The 18,963-nt window shown below is 37.6% G+C and overlaps 1 protein-coding gene across 1 annotated transcript; it reads right to left on the bottom strand.

Moving 5' to 3' along the window:
* Nucleotides 1-8,494: 8,494 nt before the first annotated feature.
* ANKRA2 (ankyrin repeat family A member 2) lies at nt 8,495-18,893 on the bottom strand. Its single transcript, XM_061187902.1, has 9 exons — nt 18,379-18,893; nt 15,564-15,956; nt 14,780-14,938; nt 13,025-13,090; nt 10,927-11,024; nt 10,294-10,419; nt 9,934-10,000; nt 9,346-9,426; nt 8,495-8,773 (listed from the first exon to the last, which is right to left on the bottom strand). The coding sequence occupies exons 2-9, from the start codon at nt 15,850-15,852 to the stop codon at nt 8,718-8,720; spliced, it is 942 nt and encodes a 313-aa protein (XP_061043885.1). The 5' UTR covers nt 15,853-15,956; nt 18,379-18,893; the 3' UTR covers nt 8,495-8,717.
* Between the last annotated feature and the right edge of the window lie 70 nt (nt 18,894-18,963).

Consider the following 18,963-nt stretch of genomic DNA (forward strand, 5'->3'; position numbering starts at 1 on the left):
AATTGACTTAATTCTTGTTGACAGTCTCCTTGGAAGAGGGGCAAACACCAGGACAGCCAACTAAGAGGAAAAGGTTTTCATAACAGGCATGCATGATGGAGGAGGCGTTACCTGGCCTTGTGACCCCTGTGAGCTGGCATGGGTTCTGGAGGCCAGTGCTTCAGTCAATGCCCGTGTCTCCAAGGAAATCCTAGAACAAAGGAATAACAAGATAAGCTCTTTGGTATTTGTGGGTGCAGATTGCTGTCCTGGATGTTCAGGACTCCTTTTTATCCAAAAGGTAAGCAAGATAAGTAAATAGTCACACGGCATCAAATGTGGGCTCTGTCTTTAAGAAATGCAGGTTAATAAAGGATGTTGGGTCACAGCTAACAACTTGCTGAACAAGGTGAATTACAAAAGGTAAGATTAGTGTTGCAAAATTCTTTATTTTGTCACATAGGCTTAAAAGGGTACATGTTTATCTTTACCAAAAAAATCAGAGCAGGTACCAACAGGCCAGAGAGAAAGGATAAACTAGGTTCTTTCATAAGGTTCTTTGTAGACAAGATGGCAATGTGAGAGGCAAATGTTAGGATGTGGTTTGGAATATGCTGGTTCCACCAGCCAGGAGCTAATCGCCCCTAGAGTAGGGGTTCTCAGCCTTGACTGTACATTGGAATCACCTGGAAAACTATTATATCTCCTCACATGGCATCCTAGATTGATAAATCAGACTCTCTGGGGTGGGGGGCAGAGGGCAGGCCTCAGTGTTTTCTTTTTTTTTTTTTTAATTAATTAGTTAATTAATTTTATTTTTGGCTGTGTTGGGTCTTCGTTGCTGCAGCTAGGCTTTTCTCTAGCTGCGGCGAGTGGGGGCTACTCTTCGTTGCAGTGCACGGGCTTCTCATTGCGGTGGCTTCCCTTGCTGAGGAACACGGGCTTTAGGCACGCGGCCTCAGTAGCTGTGGCGCGCAGGCTCAGTAGTTGTGGCGCATGGGCTTAGTTGCTCTGAGGCATGTCGGATCTTCCCAGGCCAGGGATCAAACTTGTGTCCCCTGCATTGGCAGGCGGATTCCTAACTACTGCGTCACCAGGGAAGCCCAAGCCTCAGTGTTTTCTAAACCTCTCCAGATAATTCCACTGTGGCAATTGAGAACCAGCTGCCCTTGGAATGGACCTTTCTTCCATCACTCTAAATTGCTGGGCCCTCTGGTTCCCCTCAGGACATAGGAGTTTCTGTTGTGTCAATAGGAGCACTGATGTTTTGACACAGCAGAACAAGTGACATATGGGAAACCCAGTAATAGACATATTTGAGCCTTGAACATACTTCAGTTAGTACATGACATTTTTTTAAATTGAAGCGTAGTTGATTCAGAATGTTGTTAATTTCTGCTGTACAGCAAAGTGATTCAGTTATACATATGTATACATTCTTTATATTCTTTTCCATTATGGTTTATCATACAATATTGAATATAGTTCCCTGTGCTGTATAGTAGGACCTTGTTGTTTATCCATTCTATATATAATAGTTTGCATCTGCTAATCCCAAACTCCCATTCCATCCCTCCCCCAACCCTCTCCCCCTTGGCAAACACAAGTCTGTTCTCTATGGCCATGATTCTGTTTCTGTTTCATAGATAGGTTCATTTGTGTCATATTTTAGATTCCACATATAAGTGACATCATATGGTGTTTGTCTTTCTCTTTTTGACTTACTTCACTAAGTATGATAATCTCTAGTTGCATCCATGTTGCTGCAAATAACATTATTTCATTATTTTCTGTGGCTGAGTAGTATCCCATTGTCTATATGTACCACATCTTCTTTATCCATTCATCTGAGTACATGACATTTTTAACTTGTCCTCAGGATGTATGGGATGAGGGGAGATGATTTTTAGCAGAGCCACACTCGCTTGGTATGCAGATTCACTATGTAAGATCTGCAGGGCAGGGCAGGGCAGGGCAGGGCACTGGGTCTGTGTGGGTCTCCACTGCATCCCCAGGGCCCAGTCCAAATCAGCATAGAGTATGGGCTCAACAAATGTGTGTCGAAGGATTGAATAACTGTTAGAGGAAATTTCTTGTTTCAAACATTTAACCTTTTGGAGGAGAGACGGTGAACATAAAATCAATTAAGCACCAAGAAGGTATTCAAGATACTTTCCACAAATTGATTCTGGGATATGTAATATATCCAACTATTCTCAGGGAATGTGAAGAAGGAAAATAACAGAAACATCTACAAGTTTAAGATACTTCCCAGGTTCATAAACTAACATGAGTGAATCTGAATGAACAATTTCACTGAATTTATGAATAAAAAATAAAACGTGGGGCAAATGTATCATAGTGGTCTGTACTCCATTTCACAGAGAGGAAAATTCAGCAGGCAGTGAGTTTGGGAGGATCTGTTCTCAGTGTAATAATTACGTATCCAATCGTAGTTTCAATCCCACAGAGCATAAAATCACCAATAATAATTTCATGCTTCCCGTCACTGACATGATAATAATGCAGGTGGATCGCGTTTTTGTGCACCAGCTCCTATTACACGGCTCAGAAAAGGCTTTACTATCTGAAGAGGAAAATCTACACAGCAGACCATAAACCTTTGAAGTTTACTTTAATCAAAAAACATTTACACAAATATCTGTGGGCTGTACCCCTTTTCTTAAATGGTTGCATCTCCTGTCTAAACACACACCTAAAAAAGTTTCAATCATGTTACAGTCCTTTTTCATATCTTTATTGTTATTTTAAAACCAATCTATACGTATTGTAAAAATTTCTAAGCAACAAAAAAATGTGAAAACTTACTCTTGCCATCCCGAGTTTTATCAAGAGTATCCACTACAAAGGAGTAAGGTGGTGAACTTTTGAAGCTCTTATTAGGTATGTAAATCTGAGAAGGGCTGTCACAGAAAAAAATCTGAATATTAAAGAGAAAGGACACTTACTTTAAGGATTTTATAATAGCCAGAGTTTGTCCTGCCTTGCATTCTATTTTTATTCTCTTTACAACTATCAGATTTGTAAACATTTTATCTATCACACAGGAAATCACCTAACAGATAGAAGTGCATTCAATGCCACCTACTGGAAATATAAATATTCAATGATATAACTTGCATGAAACATGTAAATATATAGTATATTAATATACAACCAGTTTGTTCTAACAAAAGAATTTAAAGTTTTAACTTTAGGTATGGATAAAGAGACAGGAAATGGTAATGAAATCATAGTGTTTTCTAAAAATCAGCAGGCTAACTGGATTTTAGAGAAAATTCAAAGCTATAAACCTTAAAAATCTTTATAGTTTAGTGATTAACATCCTCCATAAAAACAAACTTTTTTTTCAAGCTATTGGCAATATTTTTTGAAAGTTCAAGAGTATTAAAATGATTAACCTTTTTCATTGAGCTCTCTGGTTCACAGCTTCTTTCACCATGGAAAAAGTGAAAGTGAAAGTGAAAAGTGAATTATATGGTCTAGTCAGGAGGAGGATGTGAGAGAGGCGTTGTCACCAACACTAGGAGGCTTATATTAGTTTACCTCTCAGCTGATGACAGAAGAGCCATTACAAAGGTGATTACCTTACTCCCAGGCTGGCTTTCACTGAAGTACTAAAAAGGGTCATGGCCACACATCCTTTTTCAATGTCATGTGAGATGAAGGCCACCCAAGGATTACCTAGAAAATGTAATTTGATTCACCATTTACTATTTATTCAAGGTCCCAGACTTAGTGAAGTTACATGTTAATTTGGATATTTCTGTCTGGTAGAGAAGCAAATAATTTCTGTCTTGTGGAAAAAAATCCCCCAAATGACAATTTCTGTCCCTGTTGGAGAACAGTCAGATTTGTATATAACCCAGCAATCTTAACATTGCTAAAAATGCTCAGCTTCTCAAATGCTCTTAGAGCCAGTTTTCATATCTTACTGGTTTCCTCATTGAAACGGAACAGGACCCTATGGTCCTTCCTCCCCACCCCCGCCCCGCCCCCGCCGCCCCGTGTCCTCAGCCTGCCTTTTGTCTGTGAAAAAACTTTAGCCAAATAAGTTTGATCAGAGAAGTGAGAAAATGCAGAAACAAAGGAAAACAGTCAAAGGAGACCAATAATATGTATAGCTGATTCACTTTGTTATAAAGCAGAAACTAACACACCATTGTAAAGCAATTATACTCCAATAAAGATGTTAAAAAAAAAAGAGACCAATAATAATAGTTTAGTCATTAAGCATAGTCAAGGACTTTAATTCCTCCTCAAGGGCTATAGATAATATTCTGAGCCATATTCTGTGAGCTGTCTTATAGAGACTGAAACCCCCATCAGGTGGAAGAAGTTAACTACATGATGACCAGACTGTAGCCATGACATAAGCTGCCACAATTCCAAGAATTGGCCTCAAGAAAATGGGAACAAACCGACCCCGGAACTGAAGATTAATTGTACTTAAGGTGACGCTGGTCAGACCACCGATGACCAATTTCAAGATGCCTGTCAGAGCTGTCGGTGCTCTTTCTGCATGTAGCCCCCTCCCTCCCTCCGTCTATAAAAGCTCTTGCCCCCTGGTTGTAGGTGGTGGGATTCGGCCTTTGGACAGGAGTCTGCACCCCCCACCCCCCACCCCGGATACCGACATCCAAAATAAAGCACACTTTCCTTTCCACCAACCTTGCCTCTCTATTGGTTTTTGAGCGGTGAGCAGCTGGACCCCACTTTCGGTTACATCATCGGTTAATAAATTGAATTAAATCTTTGTCATGTGTTCATTTTATTCACATGAGTCATGTAACCTTTTGAAAATTATATTTGATCAGTTTTGAATGTCATCCACTGAGATGTTTGAGGGGATTAACCCAACGGAGACAAATTAAATCTATTTGCCTGCACATCTTTTCTTGGCTTCTGAAGTGAATCCTGGGTGGCAACAGAACTTTAGATTTTCTGACTCTCTAGTTCTTTTTTTCTTTTTCTACTGATATTACATATTTGTTTTTATGTCTGGCTTGTACACCTTCAATAAGTTAGTCTGAATTGGTGTCAGCAATGATTGGGGATTTGCTCCTATGGTCTGACTATTTGGTGATCTCTGATGGGTGTATAATGAAGACCCGTTCTCTGTTGGGTGGAAGATGACAGAGAATCCACTTAGTAGTCTTCTTTTTTGTTTTTGCTCTTTTTAAAAAAAATCTATTTGTCTATTTGCAACCTTAAATCAATTAAGAACTACGTGCTCACTGGAAGAAAAATAACTCTAAGTTTTTGTTTCTGGTTCACTTCTGATTTGTAGCTAATAGACAAAGCTAGAAGCTCTCCCTCTGTTTGTGTGTCTGCATGTCTATAATTAAGAAAGACCTTTACCCCTCGTTGTGTAAGAGAAATATCTTCCTAACACTGGAGGGTATTAAAAAACTAGATTGGTTTATAAAGATAGTCACTTACATGAATCAAATATTCCCTCAAATCCCAGAAGATAAAGAAACTGAACCTCCTCTGGTATTTTGTGTGCTAGAGTATTAAGAAAAATATTTTTCTTACAGAAATCATTAGCTAGGAAACATTTTAAGAATTCAAGTTCACATAAGGGTAGTTCATTTCCAGCATCACCTGGAAACTTGTTAGAAATTAAAATTCTTGAGTCCCAATCCAGACTGACTGAATCAGAAACTCTGTGGGTGGGACTCAGCAATCTGTATTTTCTTTTTTTTGTTTTTTTAAAATTAATTAATTAATTTATTTATTATTTTTTGCTGTGTTGGGTCTTCGTTTCTGTGCGAGGGCTTTCTCTAGTTGCAGCGAGCGGGGGCCACTCTTCATCGCAGTGCACGGGCCTCTCACTATCGCGGCCTCTCCTGTTGGGGAGCACAGGCTCCAGACGCGCAGGCTCAGTAGTTGTGGCTTACGGGCCCAGTTGCTCCACGGCATGTGGGATCTTCCCAGACCAGGGCTCAAACCCGTGTCCCCTGCATTGGCAGGCGGATTCTTAACCACTGCGCCACCAGGGAAGCCCCAGCAATCTGTATTTTCAACAAGCCCTCAGATCGTTCTGATATACACTAAAATTTGAAACCACTAATCTGGGGAAAACTACTTAGTTCAACTCACTGCTTACTATTGACTAAAAGTACCGGATTTAGTGAAGTCACATGTTAGTTTGTAGATTTCTATACTATAGAGATGCCAGTAATTTCTGTCCAGTGGAAAAGATAGCCTCAAAGGTTACGGTTTATGGCCTTGTTGGATGTTCATCAGATTTGTGTCTAACTCAGCAAGCTTATACTAACATTGCCTAAAATATATACTCTTGGAATTAGTTTTAACATCTAACTGGTTTCCTTACCAATTAATTAGTTGAATAAAATCTCTGACAGGTGTTCAATTTATATTTACATAGAATAATGTTTTTAAACTTTTTGAAAATTATTGTTAGTGTATTTCACTCTGTGGCGGTAATGAGCCCTATTACTGTGCTAGGCAGTGAGTGCCTTGACAGCAGGACTGTGTCTGTTTTTGCTCAGTATTTTATCCTCACATCAAGCACAGTGTCTGGTACATAAGCTCTAAATAAGTTTTTGTGCAGTCAATGAACACTACCTAAAAGGTATTTGATTTTTTAAAAAATAAATTTATTTATTTATTTTTGGCTACGTTGGGTCTTCGTTGCTGCGCATGGGCTTTCTCTAGTTGTGGCGAGCAGGGGCTACTCTTCTGTTGTGGTGCGAGGGCTTCTCATTGCAGTGGCTTCTTTTGCTGTGGAGCACGGGCTCTAGGTGCGTGGGCTTCAGTAGTCGTGGCTCGCGGGCTCTAGAGCGCAGGCTCAGTAGTAGTGGCGCACGGGCTTAGCTGCTCCGCGGCATGTGGGATCTTCCCAGACCAGGGCTCAAACCCGTGTCCCCTGCATTGGCAGGTGGAGTCTTTCACTACTGCACCACTAGGGAAGTCCAAGGTACTTGATTTTTAAAACAGGAATTTCAGAACTGGCCCATAAGTATCATTCCTGTTGTTTTAATTAACTTTGTCTATTTCTTAAGGGATTTTTCTGGGGTTTGTTATCAGGGACCCTGAGGCTAAAAAGTGATGATAGAATAGGAAAGGGGAATTTTGTTCAAGATAGTCTCTGAGATCTGTTGGTTGTCGACCTGAGTCCGATTAGGAGTGGTTATTTTAGAGTCAATCCCAGCATAGGTTGTTTGGTTGCCATTCAGTTGCGGAGAGCACTTGCAAACAATACTGAGTGATGTGCCCAAAGGGATCATTGGATTTTGTTACTTTATAATATGAACAGGAAGTAACAAACAAACAAACACTTCATGGATAAGGTGTCATCAATAAGAAAAGGAACCAAATGGAAGGGTGAATGGTTTTAGGTAAAATCGATTTAAAGCATATGCCTGACAAGGGGGGAAGCATTAGCACTATTTTCACGTATGATTTAGCTTGCCTTTGGAGTGAACATCTATCGTTTTCTTCTTCCCGTGGTTTTCCTTTAGGCCTCCTGCTTTCCAGGTGGTCTGGGGGCAATGGTGGGTTGTTAACCAGTCATCCCCTTCTCCCCTCCACTGCATACAGTGGAGCATTTCTATCCCATGCTAAATAGATTTCTGCCTCCTGGAAAATTTAATCCCGAGCAGAATGATAAACAAGGGGATCTAAGCATTACCAAAGCGGCATCCAAAATGACTGGCCATGACTTCCTGATTGAGATCCCTGGCCTAGTTTCATCCCTTTGGTATTGCCTGCTTCCTCAGCTTTTCCTTCCATTCTGTGTCTTTCCATTAATTCCTTTTTGCTTAAATTAGCTAGATCAAGTTTATGTGGCTTACAACCCAACTGTCATAACTGATATCACACCTGTTTTCCAGATGAAGTGATTTAACCCAAGTCCCACGCTCAGTGGTCATGTCAACTTCTAGCTCGTGGCTCTCTCTTCCAGATGTTGGTGCAGCACGAGTTTATAGTGCTCCTTTAGTGGAATTAAAGAGCATCTGACTGACTTTTATTGAAGGAATGAGTTCTCTTTCACAGAGGGCTTTTCCTACTGAAAACTTATTCACAAGGAAAAAATATTCTCAATATACTTCTAGAAATGACAATCAATAAGTCTTTGTTGACTAATTAACATTCAATTTATTTTAATTATATTGTTTGATCTAATGGAGTATCCTGGCAGGACAGAAGGGTTAAACTAAAAATCCCAAAGAGATACCTTAATGATCTTATGCAATGTAAAAAGAACAACCTGCATGCAAACTAACAGAAGAAAAGTACTTTATTCATTTATAATATCATTTTGTAAACAACCACACTGTGCATTTTTAAATTTAATAATAACAAACTTTTTTCCTATGGATTTATAGCAAACTCTATATAAAGTCAATGAGTTAATACAAGAGTGAAGATGAATAGGGCAGAATAATTTCCGAAAATGTTAAATTACAGCACTTGATACAAACACAGATAACTATCTGTACCATAAAAATTTACATGCCACAAAACACTCATTTATAATTTTAAATATGCAGTAAAACACATTTATAAAAAAGCATCAACATTAATTTTATTATAAACCAGTGAATTACTCAGAGGAATATTTATTAAAACTTACTAAAAATCAGTAAATATTGCAACTGAGGTAAAAATTTATAAGTAAACAAAACTATCATTTATAAGGGCCAAAAGTAAACGGAAGGGCAGACAACACTTTCTGATGACTATGTCTACTCCTTGATGTTCTGAAGCAGTTTCAGTAAATGTGACTCAATAACCTGTTGAACTAGAACACACAGGTGATCAAGACAACAGCATGTTGATTACAAAATTTTAAAAACTATCAAATTCAACTTAATATCACCAACTTTTTCCTAAAATAATTTCTAATTAGGATATAATCATAGTCTGAGGGCAATAAGATTACAGTGCAATACTTCAAACTTAGTCTGTCACTGACTTTAGTAATTGTCCAAGTTACTGGGTTTTCTGTTCTTGGTTTCTAAATTTTGAAACTGAAGGAGAGTCCAGAATACAAGGTTGTCTAAGGAACAGAGAAAGGGCAACTATAAAGCATTTTATAAATAGTTTGCTATGAAATGTTAGACACATCTTGTAAATAGGTGTACACGTATCCTCCAGCAACTAATTATTTGGGTTGGTGAAAAGTAATAGTAACAAACTCATTTCTAGACTTTGTAGGAATCTATTGATTTTACCCACAGCTGAAAGTATATGTCAGGAGTTAGGATAACATTCATGTTCTATAACTGCAAATGATGAGAACAGTTTGGACCACTGGTTTGTATTATTATAGGACTTTACTAAAATGAAACCTGAGAGTTCTAAACCACTTACCACTTCTATAGCCCAAGGCTACAGCTAGATCCATAGAATTGTATCCAGAGTCGGTTTCAATTGTTGGGTCAGCTCCATTTTCTGTACCAAAACAGAAAAATCTACATAAATAAAATGAAAATATGGATATGTTTGTCTATCACTGGCTCATGTGCAAATAGCGGGACAGATTTTCAGCAAATTTGGAAGATATTTTCAGGATGGTCTGACAAAGTACAGAGTACACAGAGGGCATAGAATTCACTCTGGTGGGTCAGAGGGAAGACACTTCAAACATACAGGCATCCTCTAGAGCAACTGAAACTAATACACCACTACAGACAGCACTCAGGCTTAAAGACACCGTGGACAGAGAAGAGAGCCGAGGATTCACATGTGATCCCTAAAAGGAAAGCAACAAGGACAGATACTGCGATTGCAGGCGTGCTGTGTGATGGAGCTACGGCTTACATGGGAACCTTAGGGCAGGAGGTGCTCCAGGGGTGAATAACGTATTTAATAACAGTTCAGGATTCTCCTGAGGCTAGCTTGTAAAAAATAATGTCTTCGTGTGGCGTTTTCTAAATATTTCCACTTTTATCTGCTTACCTAAGAGCATTTTTACACATTTCACATGATTTCCATGTACAGCGTAAAGCAAAGGCGTCCCTCCATTCTGCAAAAGGAAAGGTGATTTAGCTTTTCAAGGTGAGCAAGATTCAAATAATTTAATGCTCCTGTGAATTGGGCATGTAAAAGTAGTTTAAGGTAGTTTTAATATTTTGTGAAGAATACTTAAATCAGAACTAATAATTGAGTTTAGGACATTAACTTTTTCTCCCAGCTGTTTAATTAACTAATGTAATTAATTATTCTTCCAAGGGTTTAATAAAGCTTATTATGTCTCCCCAAACCAAATAAATCCTAGAGTTTGTTCCAGTAATTTAAAAATCAGTATTACAGACTCACCCAGTCATATTCATTTACATCAACTCCACAATCCAGCAGCATTTTGACAATATCCGTGTAGCCCTTACTACAGGCTAATGACAGTGCACTTTCTCGACCTTTTCCTAAAAGCTGCGGATCAGCACCCTGCAGTGGGAAACAGAGATAAAAGACTTTTCAGTTTATGAAAACAAGAATGTTGTTACTTCTGTCAATAATAATTACAGTTCAACACTTAGGTCAGGTAATGTTCTGGGGTTAATAAAGAAAGAACACAAACTTGTACTCCTGGACGTTCTGTTATCAAGGTTGTCTGAAGGCCTGCCTTCCTCCCTCTACCTCAATCCTAACTATCTTGTCACTTTGGAGTCAAATTATATCTTCTTCAAGGAGCTTCTCCTACAGGGCTGACAGGACGTTTGTTCCCATTGTGCTTAGCGGGGGCTGGGCATTCACTTCTCTCTCCATGCTTCATGGACGACTAGACTTGCCTGCTCAACCAGATGCAAGTTCCACAAGAATATGAAGAGCATGTAAACATTTTTTGGATCCTCTACCATTACATCTAGCTGGCTGGAGATGTAAAAACTTTACTAAATACTTAACTGAACTTAAGTAACTGTACATATACATTTTCTGAGGCATTTTCCTTACATTCTGAAGTAGAAACTCTACCACAGCTATTTGCCCGTGTGCTGCAGCCCACATCAGAGGAGTAAATCCTTCTTCGTCCGTGTGATTGATAACATTTTCTATTTAAAAGAAAAGCAATTTTTGTGATCTAATTTAACAACCACATATTAATATCGCTATGAAAATACTGGCATTCTAAAAAGGTGACTGTATTACCCAACGAGGTTCACGTTGTGCTGACTTGTGTTCACTGAAGTGCTGTGTGTTTTTGCAATTTGCAGTCTCAATGTATTAAACTGTGCCTCAATGTATGTAGCTGAGTTCAAACAGAATATTATTTAAAGTATAAACTACCAGACACAACATAATGCTAGGTACAGGGCAGTCCACGGAACGCTGGACTCAGAATCAGGAGACCAGAGTTTGAATCCTGACTGTCACTTTCTAGCAGGGTGATTCTGGGCATGTCATTTAATTCCTCTAATATCCAGAATAATACCTTGCTTATCTCAGTAGTTAGCTGGGAGGATCACAATAAAAATGAGGTTATACGATAGCCCTTAGCATTACATAAATACATATTATAAAAAGCCCCAAATTAGTAAAGCTATTTTTACTCTCTAGCCAATACTGCTGCCTTTGAGTTTCTTAAAATTTTGGGGGGTTTGCTAACATAATATAATATGAATGAAGACTGAATAATGTGAAACACATTTCTATGCAATTCTACTTTAAAACCCATTTTGTTCCCTAGATTCAGTCTACCAGGTATAAAGTCTACAGTTTTTTCCCTAAATTTATTTAGTAGATTGAGAATAAAACCTTCAAATGTTTATAAACAAATAGGAATATAATGATGAAGTCTTTCTTATAAAAGAATGACATGATTAAAAAAAAACCCACTCTTTAATCATATGCCCTGCATTCAACTGATAATGTTGGGACAACTGGCTAACTTTTTGAAAAATGAAAATAAAAGTAAAGCTCCACCTTTACCTCATTTCACCAAAACATATTCCACATGGGTCAAAGATTGAAATGTAAAAAAGAAACCACAGAAGTTCTAGAATAAGGTATGAGTGAATTTATTTATAATCTTGGAATAGGAAATCTTTTCTAAGCAAGATATAAAACTCAGAAGTCACAAGGAAAAAAATAAATTTACCTCTTAAAAATGTTAAGCCTGTGTTTGAAAACATCATAAAGTCAAAGGAAAAATGGCAAACTGGGAAAAAACTAGATTCAACATAAACAAAAAGTGAACTTTTTTAATTTAGGTAAGAGTTCATATAAATCAATATAAAACAGGCAGTTCACACAAAAAGAAATTCAAATAGATCATAATTTTAAAAAGGCAAACAAAACCAGTATGAAATACCATTTTTCACCCATAAGATTAGCAAAGATTAAAGTCTGATAATATTCTGTGTCAGTGAGGGTATGGGGAAGTAGAAACTCTAACTCTGGTGTGAGGACAGGGCAAACATCCAGCAATGTATATAAAAATAAAAATTCATATACCTTTTGACCCAGCAAATATACTTGTAGAAATTCACCCTATCGATATACTTTAAAAGAATGCCAACAATATTGTTATTTAATAGAAACAAACTGGAATCAACTACCACCAGGGGAACTAGTTAAAAAATAAAAAACATAGTATATGCATATGCAATACAATGCAAAATCACAGACCTATTAAAAAGAATGAAATAGATCTTTATGTGCTTATACGGAAAGATCTCAAAATTTAAGTGAAAGAAGTAAAGCGCCATGCAGTGTGTATATTTTCCCTCTTGTGTAAATAAAAAAAAGCACATATATACTATACTCTCACATATAGCCCCAAGTATAAATATTTTCCAGAAAAGTCTTCTGAAAATATAAGAAACTTACAATGTTTGCTTCTGCAGAAAAGGCGAGGGTGGTAAGGGAAGCTTTAACTTCTATACCTTATATTATTACTTTTTTTAAAGTATCTATTGGGTTACCTGCCTGGTGAGATTATGCAACTATTTTTTTTTGTCTTTATACTTTCTTGTATAAAAAGAAAACAATAACAAATCTGATAAATCCTATTAAATTTGTTTTAAATACATCTAAAAAAATAGGCTAGTACCTTGTTCAATACGAGTAGCCAGGTAGAGCATCTCTCCCTGAGCAGCCAACTGGTGAACAGACAAAGCTGAAACAATACCATAAAAAGTTTCATGTATATCTGTAGGTACTTTCATCATCTCATTGTTCATGTCTGTGTAGCAATTTTCCTTTCCAAAACACGATCTATCATCTTGTTGTTTAAAAAAATCTAACTTAAAATATAGCCTAACATTTGCAGATGTCAGAATTACCTTAAATATCTAAGAGTCTGAGAATTGACTCATATATGTTTAAGGTAATTCTGACATCTGCAAAGTGTTATTATCAGTGAATATGCAAATTGTTTGATTATTAACAATGCAAATTGTTACTGATCTTATCAATTAAAGAAATGGTTTAGGTACTTAATTTTTAACATGGTATCTCTTTATCCAGACTTATAAGGAAGTATAAGGAAGTTGGGTCTAAAAGACTCTTGTTTTTTAATTGACTGTATTCATTTAAGTCCCAAATATCATTATTTCAAGAGGCCATGGGTATTTCTTAACTTTAGGAGGACTAAGATAGTAAATTAAAAACTAGCTGAGAGGAAATTCTTGAGTACAGACCTATTTGTGGCTAATTAGCTGTGTGACCCTGGAGACCTGATTAAACATTTTTGTCTAACATGAGGTATGTGAACCACATGATCCCTAGTTGTTTTTTTCAAAAATTCTATGGTTGGGGAATTCCCTGGTGGTCCAGCGGTTAGGACTCGGTGCTTTCACTGCGGGGTCCCGGGTTCAGTTCCTGGTCAGGGAACTAGGATCCCATTAAGACTCTCGGCGTGGCCAAAAAAAAAAAAAAAAAAAAAAATTCTATGGTTGGAATATTTTAAGACAATCTCTTAATTTTAAAACAAAGCCAAACAGGTACTGTTCTATGACAGTTCATCTTAAAAATCAGCATCACTTGATCCTTGATTTATGATGATATGACTGGGTGGCCTTAATACAGAAAGGAAAGCAATTGGGAGGCATATGCAAATTTACATAAATAAAACAGAAATGGCTCTTAGGTGGAGTTAGAGTCATGAACACTTTCTGGCTTACCTGCTACAGCATACAATTCAAAATCAGGAGGGACATAGTGTTTCCAAAGTAAAAACATATATTTCACCATGCTTTAGAATACAGACGCATTTATGTTATATTCTCAAATATAATTCCTAACATCAAATTGCTAACTGGTTTCCTCTCATTAAGAAACCCGTACTATATAGAATATTTTCTAGTTTACAGAGAAAACCCTTCATTTTATTTCTTCTAGAATAATTCTACATTAAAAAAATTGTAAATTCAAAGTTTTTAAAGAGGTGGTTTCATATTCATATTATTATATTCAAACTCGAAATTATAGTATACATCGCTCAGCTTTTACTACAAATCATTTGTTGATCAGTGATCTAGTTTATAAAATGCACTCCAAGAACACAAAAACACAATGTCTTGCTTTGCACAAAGTTCAGAATAACTCATTGTTTTTATAGTAAAATTAACGAAGGTTTTAAGAATTAATATTTCAATCTGTATTTGTTCTCAACAGAGAAACATAAAACATGAAATATTTGAATATGCAATAATATGTGAGTTTTAAATTACTAAAACTATCAGGACATCACTTAAGCTTTCCAAAATAGAATATGCATTTAATGAAAATAATGTTTCAAAGCCAAACTCTTGAAACCATTACATTAGTAATAACAATATTTTAATACATCAGTGGAAATACTTACAATTTGCTAACAGAGGTGTGGTTGAGACCTCATTTCCTCTGTGTTTGTTGGTTAAAGTAGTTGACTGTTTTATGGGTGAGAAGTGCTTTGTTGTAGAGGGAGTGTAGACATGCCTTACTTGAATTCCCGGAGAAGGAGATGTATGGATACTGCATTCAGCTAAGTAAAATTAATTTAAACACATTAAAACAATATTTTAACAACAAAGCATTTCAAAGTTCTATGTCAATGTTTACATTAAAAAAGAAATACAAGGTGTATAATATCTTCAGCTGGTTCTCAAGTGATACTATTTTTTGCCATAAAAAATCTGTACTAGTAAAAGTTCCAGAAAAAAAATCAATATTAATCTTGAGCAATTTTATCCAGAGATTAGTTTTTTTTATTCGATAGATTGTTATAAAAGTAAATCTACAATATGATGACAGATTTCACTGTATTAAAGCATTGGAAGCTAATTCCAATCACATATTCATGGAGTTAATTCATTTACAAAAGGCACAAAATTTTTTTCTCCTATAATTTTAAAAGGTACGATAATAAACTGTATTAGAGAATTTGTAAATAAACAAAGGTCAAGGAAGAAGTAAAAATCAGCATGTACTTATGGACATTATATAGCATGAAATTATTTAATTTTGGTTTCTTTGAGATTCTAGAAAATCATAATTAAAGATGACTTCCAAACTCTTCGCAAACTCAAAATCTCATGATCAGAAAGGGAAAAAAATAAAAAATAAACAAAACCAAAACAAATGCAGATATTTATACCATAACTTTCAACCTTTAAATAGGACAGATGCCACCTCCAGGTCAGAGTTAACTTGATCTTGAATATTTTTACTATCTTCTTCATTTAAGGACTTCACAAACCGAGAACAGACATTCATATCAAATCTGTTAGGCAGTATGAATTTCATCCCCATGGCAACACCCTGAGCTGATCCTTCTTCTGCATTTGAGTCCAGCTGATGTTCTATTTTAATGTCTGGCATGCCAGTTAGACTGTAACTGCTGGGGCACTCTTCTACTATCAGCTGGGCTCCAATATCCAGATTTGCTGATGTAGCCATGATTTCAACTGTAGTTTCAATAATTAAAACATTTCTTCATGATTTCCCCTTGGTTTTGTAAGAATGGCATACAGTGTATTCTTCAAATTTGGGTATTAAAACATCTGAAAGAAAAAAATTAAAAGTATTATATCAACTTAATGTATACAAAATAATCATTTTCAATCACGTATGCAAACAGTGCTCTTATTAGCACCTATACATAAGAGAAAGCATACAATCTCCAGAGGTAGAAAAACCTGGGTCTGAATCCAAGCTTCACCATTTATTAGCTGTGTGAATCTGTACAAGTTCCTCAACCTCTCTAAGCCTCAGTCTCACTTGTAAAATGGGTATTTTACAAATGAGTAACCTCACAGGACCCTGGCAAAGACCAAATGAAATACAGTAACATTCTCACTGCCATCACTAGGTCCCAACAAATTTTACTTATCCTTTTCTCCCCTTTCCTATTCCTGAATATTGCCAAATGGATTTTTAAAAAATCAGGCTAACAACAAAAATAAACTTTCATGTAAAAACTTTAACCTCTAATCTGAGGTTCATTTTTTAACATGCTGTTAAAATTTGAATTTAAGAAAAGACAGAACTCATGTTGTACCCAAGTCTATCAGCATCTACAATATCCATGATTCCTGGATAGTGAAAGGCTTTACAAAGTTTTGGTTATGATGAACTGAAGACATACTTATTAATCAGTTTTTGTTCAGATCAAGTGTTAGCAACTTAATACAGGTTTTTATGAAAAATAAAGTGTACAGATTATGGATTGGCTTCCTTTGCTTTAGCATCTCTAGGACATTATAATCTAAGTATAATTTTTGGTCCCAATCTTTGTAATAAGTATTGAGAAATTAGAATTATTGATTTTTTTCCAAATATAGACTGTCAAGACATGAACTCAATAAATGCGAACTCTCAAAACAGAGGTTAGAAGCACACCTGTTACTGAATCATTTACTATTGTTTTAAAATGAGTTTTCAGTAAGGTAATCACTGGCACTTTCTTATGGACCTTAATATAATTTCAAGAGAAATTTCATTATTGTACCTAAAATTGCTTCTAAAAAAAGGAAGAACTCCAAGGCATATAATTGTCTTACACATATAGTCACTGAGACAAGAGGAAAATTAATAGCATCCAGTTAATTTTTTCATGTTAGGGCTTACTGCCTCAGAAACTTTGAGGGTGCAGGGTGTTTTAAAATTGTAATTAATTGGAACTAAAAGAGAAAAGTGCATTAGGACCACAGTGGAGCAAAGGTTGGCAAATCATACATTTCTAGATAATCACTTTTACAGTTTTAAAACATCTTCCAAGATTGATCTTTATAACAATCCTTTGAGTAGTCAGGGCAAGTAATCATTATGTTCACTACAGAGAAGAGAAAAGAGGAGCTCACGACTCCATCACCCTGTTCGTTAAAAGAAAAAGCAGCACTAAACTAATTCAAAACTTCCAAGGGAGAAAGAGTTGAAGAAATAATAAACGATAATAATAATAAAGAAAGTTAACAAGTAACAAAGTCAACACACTTCAGCAAACGGTAAGAAGGAGACTAAAACAGAAAATGAGTTGTGATTCAAATGGAGGTGGAGGGGCAACGCAGAGGTCTTTAAAAGTATATTACAAGATATGAACTGTGTTTCCTGAGGGAAGAGCCATCTCCCACAGACTCCTACCCAGAGTTGGGCGAAGTGCAACTCCCCTGAGCTCGCTCAGCACCCGCATATATCTTTATTTTAGCATTTATCATTCTCTTGAAAATTTCCATTTAAACTCCTAATAAATTGAAAACTCCTCTAGGATGGGGGGGAGCCACTCTTACTAATTTTTGCACACAAAACAGTGCTTGGTTCTATCACGTACTCCATAAATATTTTCTGATCTGAACCTTAACAAAGGTTCGTATTCTTTTCTATCCTGAAATGACCCTGCAAGATGCTCAACAAACATCTTTTGATTAGATCTGGCTTTCCTTTCCCAACATCACTACCAACTAGCTGCGCAACCCTGGACAGATAAATCATACACGTTTCCTAAGACTCATTTTATTCAGATAAGATGAAGATGGTTGAAATAGGTATCTCTAATATTCTTTCCAATTCTAAACATCTTCCATGTTACAAATCAGGGTTTAGAAATGGAATTACCAGTCTTTGAGGGAAGAAGAGCAAATGTACTCGGGGGAGGAGGGAGTGGAAACAGAACGCTTATCTTGGCACCACTCCAGAGAGGAGAAGCAACATTGACTGGTTAAGCCATAATTTTGAAGTATAAGAGAAGAAGGGGGAGAAAAAAAAAGATCGAGGAGGCGGTGAGAAAAAGAGGTAAGGCCAAGGAGAGCTAGGATCACCTCAATCTGTCAGAGCCCAGGGATAAGGGGAGAGAGACCCTAACGAAATAAAACGGGCAACTGGGTTAATCCACAGTGGGTGCTAGTAACAGGAGCCCCCCGGTCCTTCCTCATCCTGGAGTTGTCCTACAAGGACAGGAAGGTGCTATGAAAATGAATGATGCCTCACAGGCCACAGGTGTCCCGGCGTCCCAGGACAGGAACCCGCTGGAGGGGGAGACTGTTGCAGGGAGGGAAGTCCGCTCTGTCGCCTCCCGCCAACTCTGCCCGAAAAATCCCAGCGCGGCTCCGGTAGGGAGGGCGGAAACTCTGGCTCAACAGCGGCGGGCTGGTCCCGGGGATAAGGGCCGGAGGCCGACCGTGTGGGAGCGCAAGGCCTGGCGACCGCCTTCGACAGCCCACAGCGAGTCGGGCCTTTCCATCTGCGGCCAGATTCAGTGCAGGGCCCCACGCCCCGGCTTGTTTTGACCGCGACGTCACTTCCGATTTCTTCTTTCGGTTTCCGGCCAAAAAACGTGCCGCACCGGTGAAGCTGTTGCAGGGAGGGACTTCCAGGTATTTTCCCGCCGCTGCGCGATCCTTACTGCTCCAATACTACAGAGACAGCGTCCCTTCGCCTACAGCTCTGGTTCACAAGCGCCAGGCCTCAGTCTCTCCCTCCGGCCACGCCTCCTCCTCCCCACCGTCCCGCCCACCGGGCTCGCCCCTGCGCACCAGGGCTGCGTGCGTCTCGGGAGTCTGCGCGATCACGTCA

This window comes from Eubalaena glacialis, chromosome 4 (assembly GCF_028564815.1).
Source record: "Eubalaena glacialis isolate mEubGla1 chromosome 4, mEubGla1.1.hap2.+ XY, whole genome shotgun sequence".
NCBI lineage: Eukaryota > Metazoa > Chordata > Mammalia > Artiodactyla > Balaenidae > Eubalaena > Eubalaena glacialis.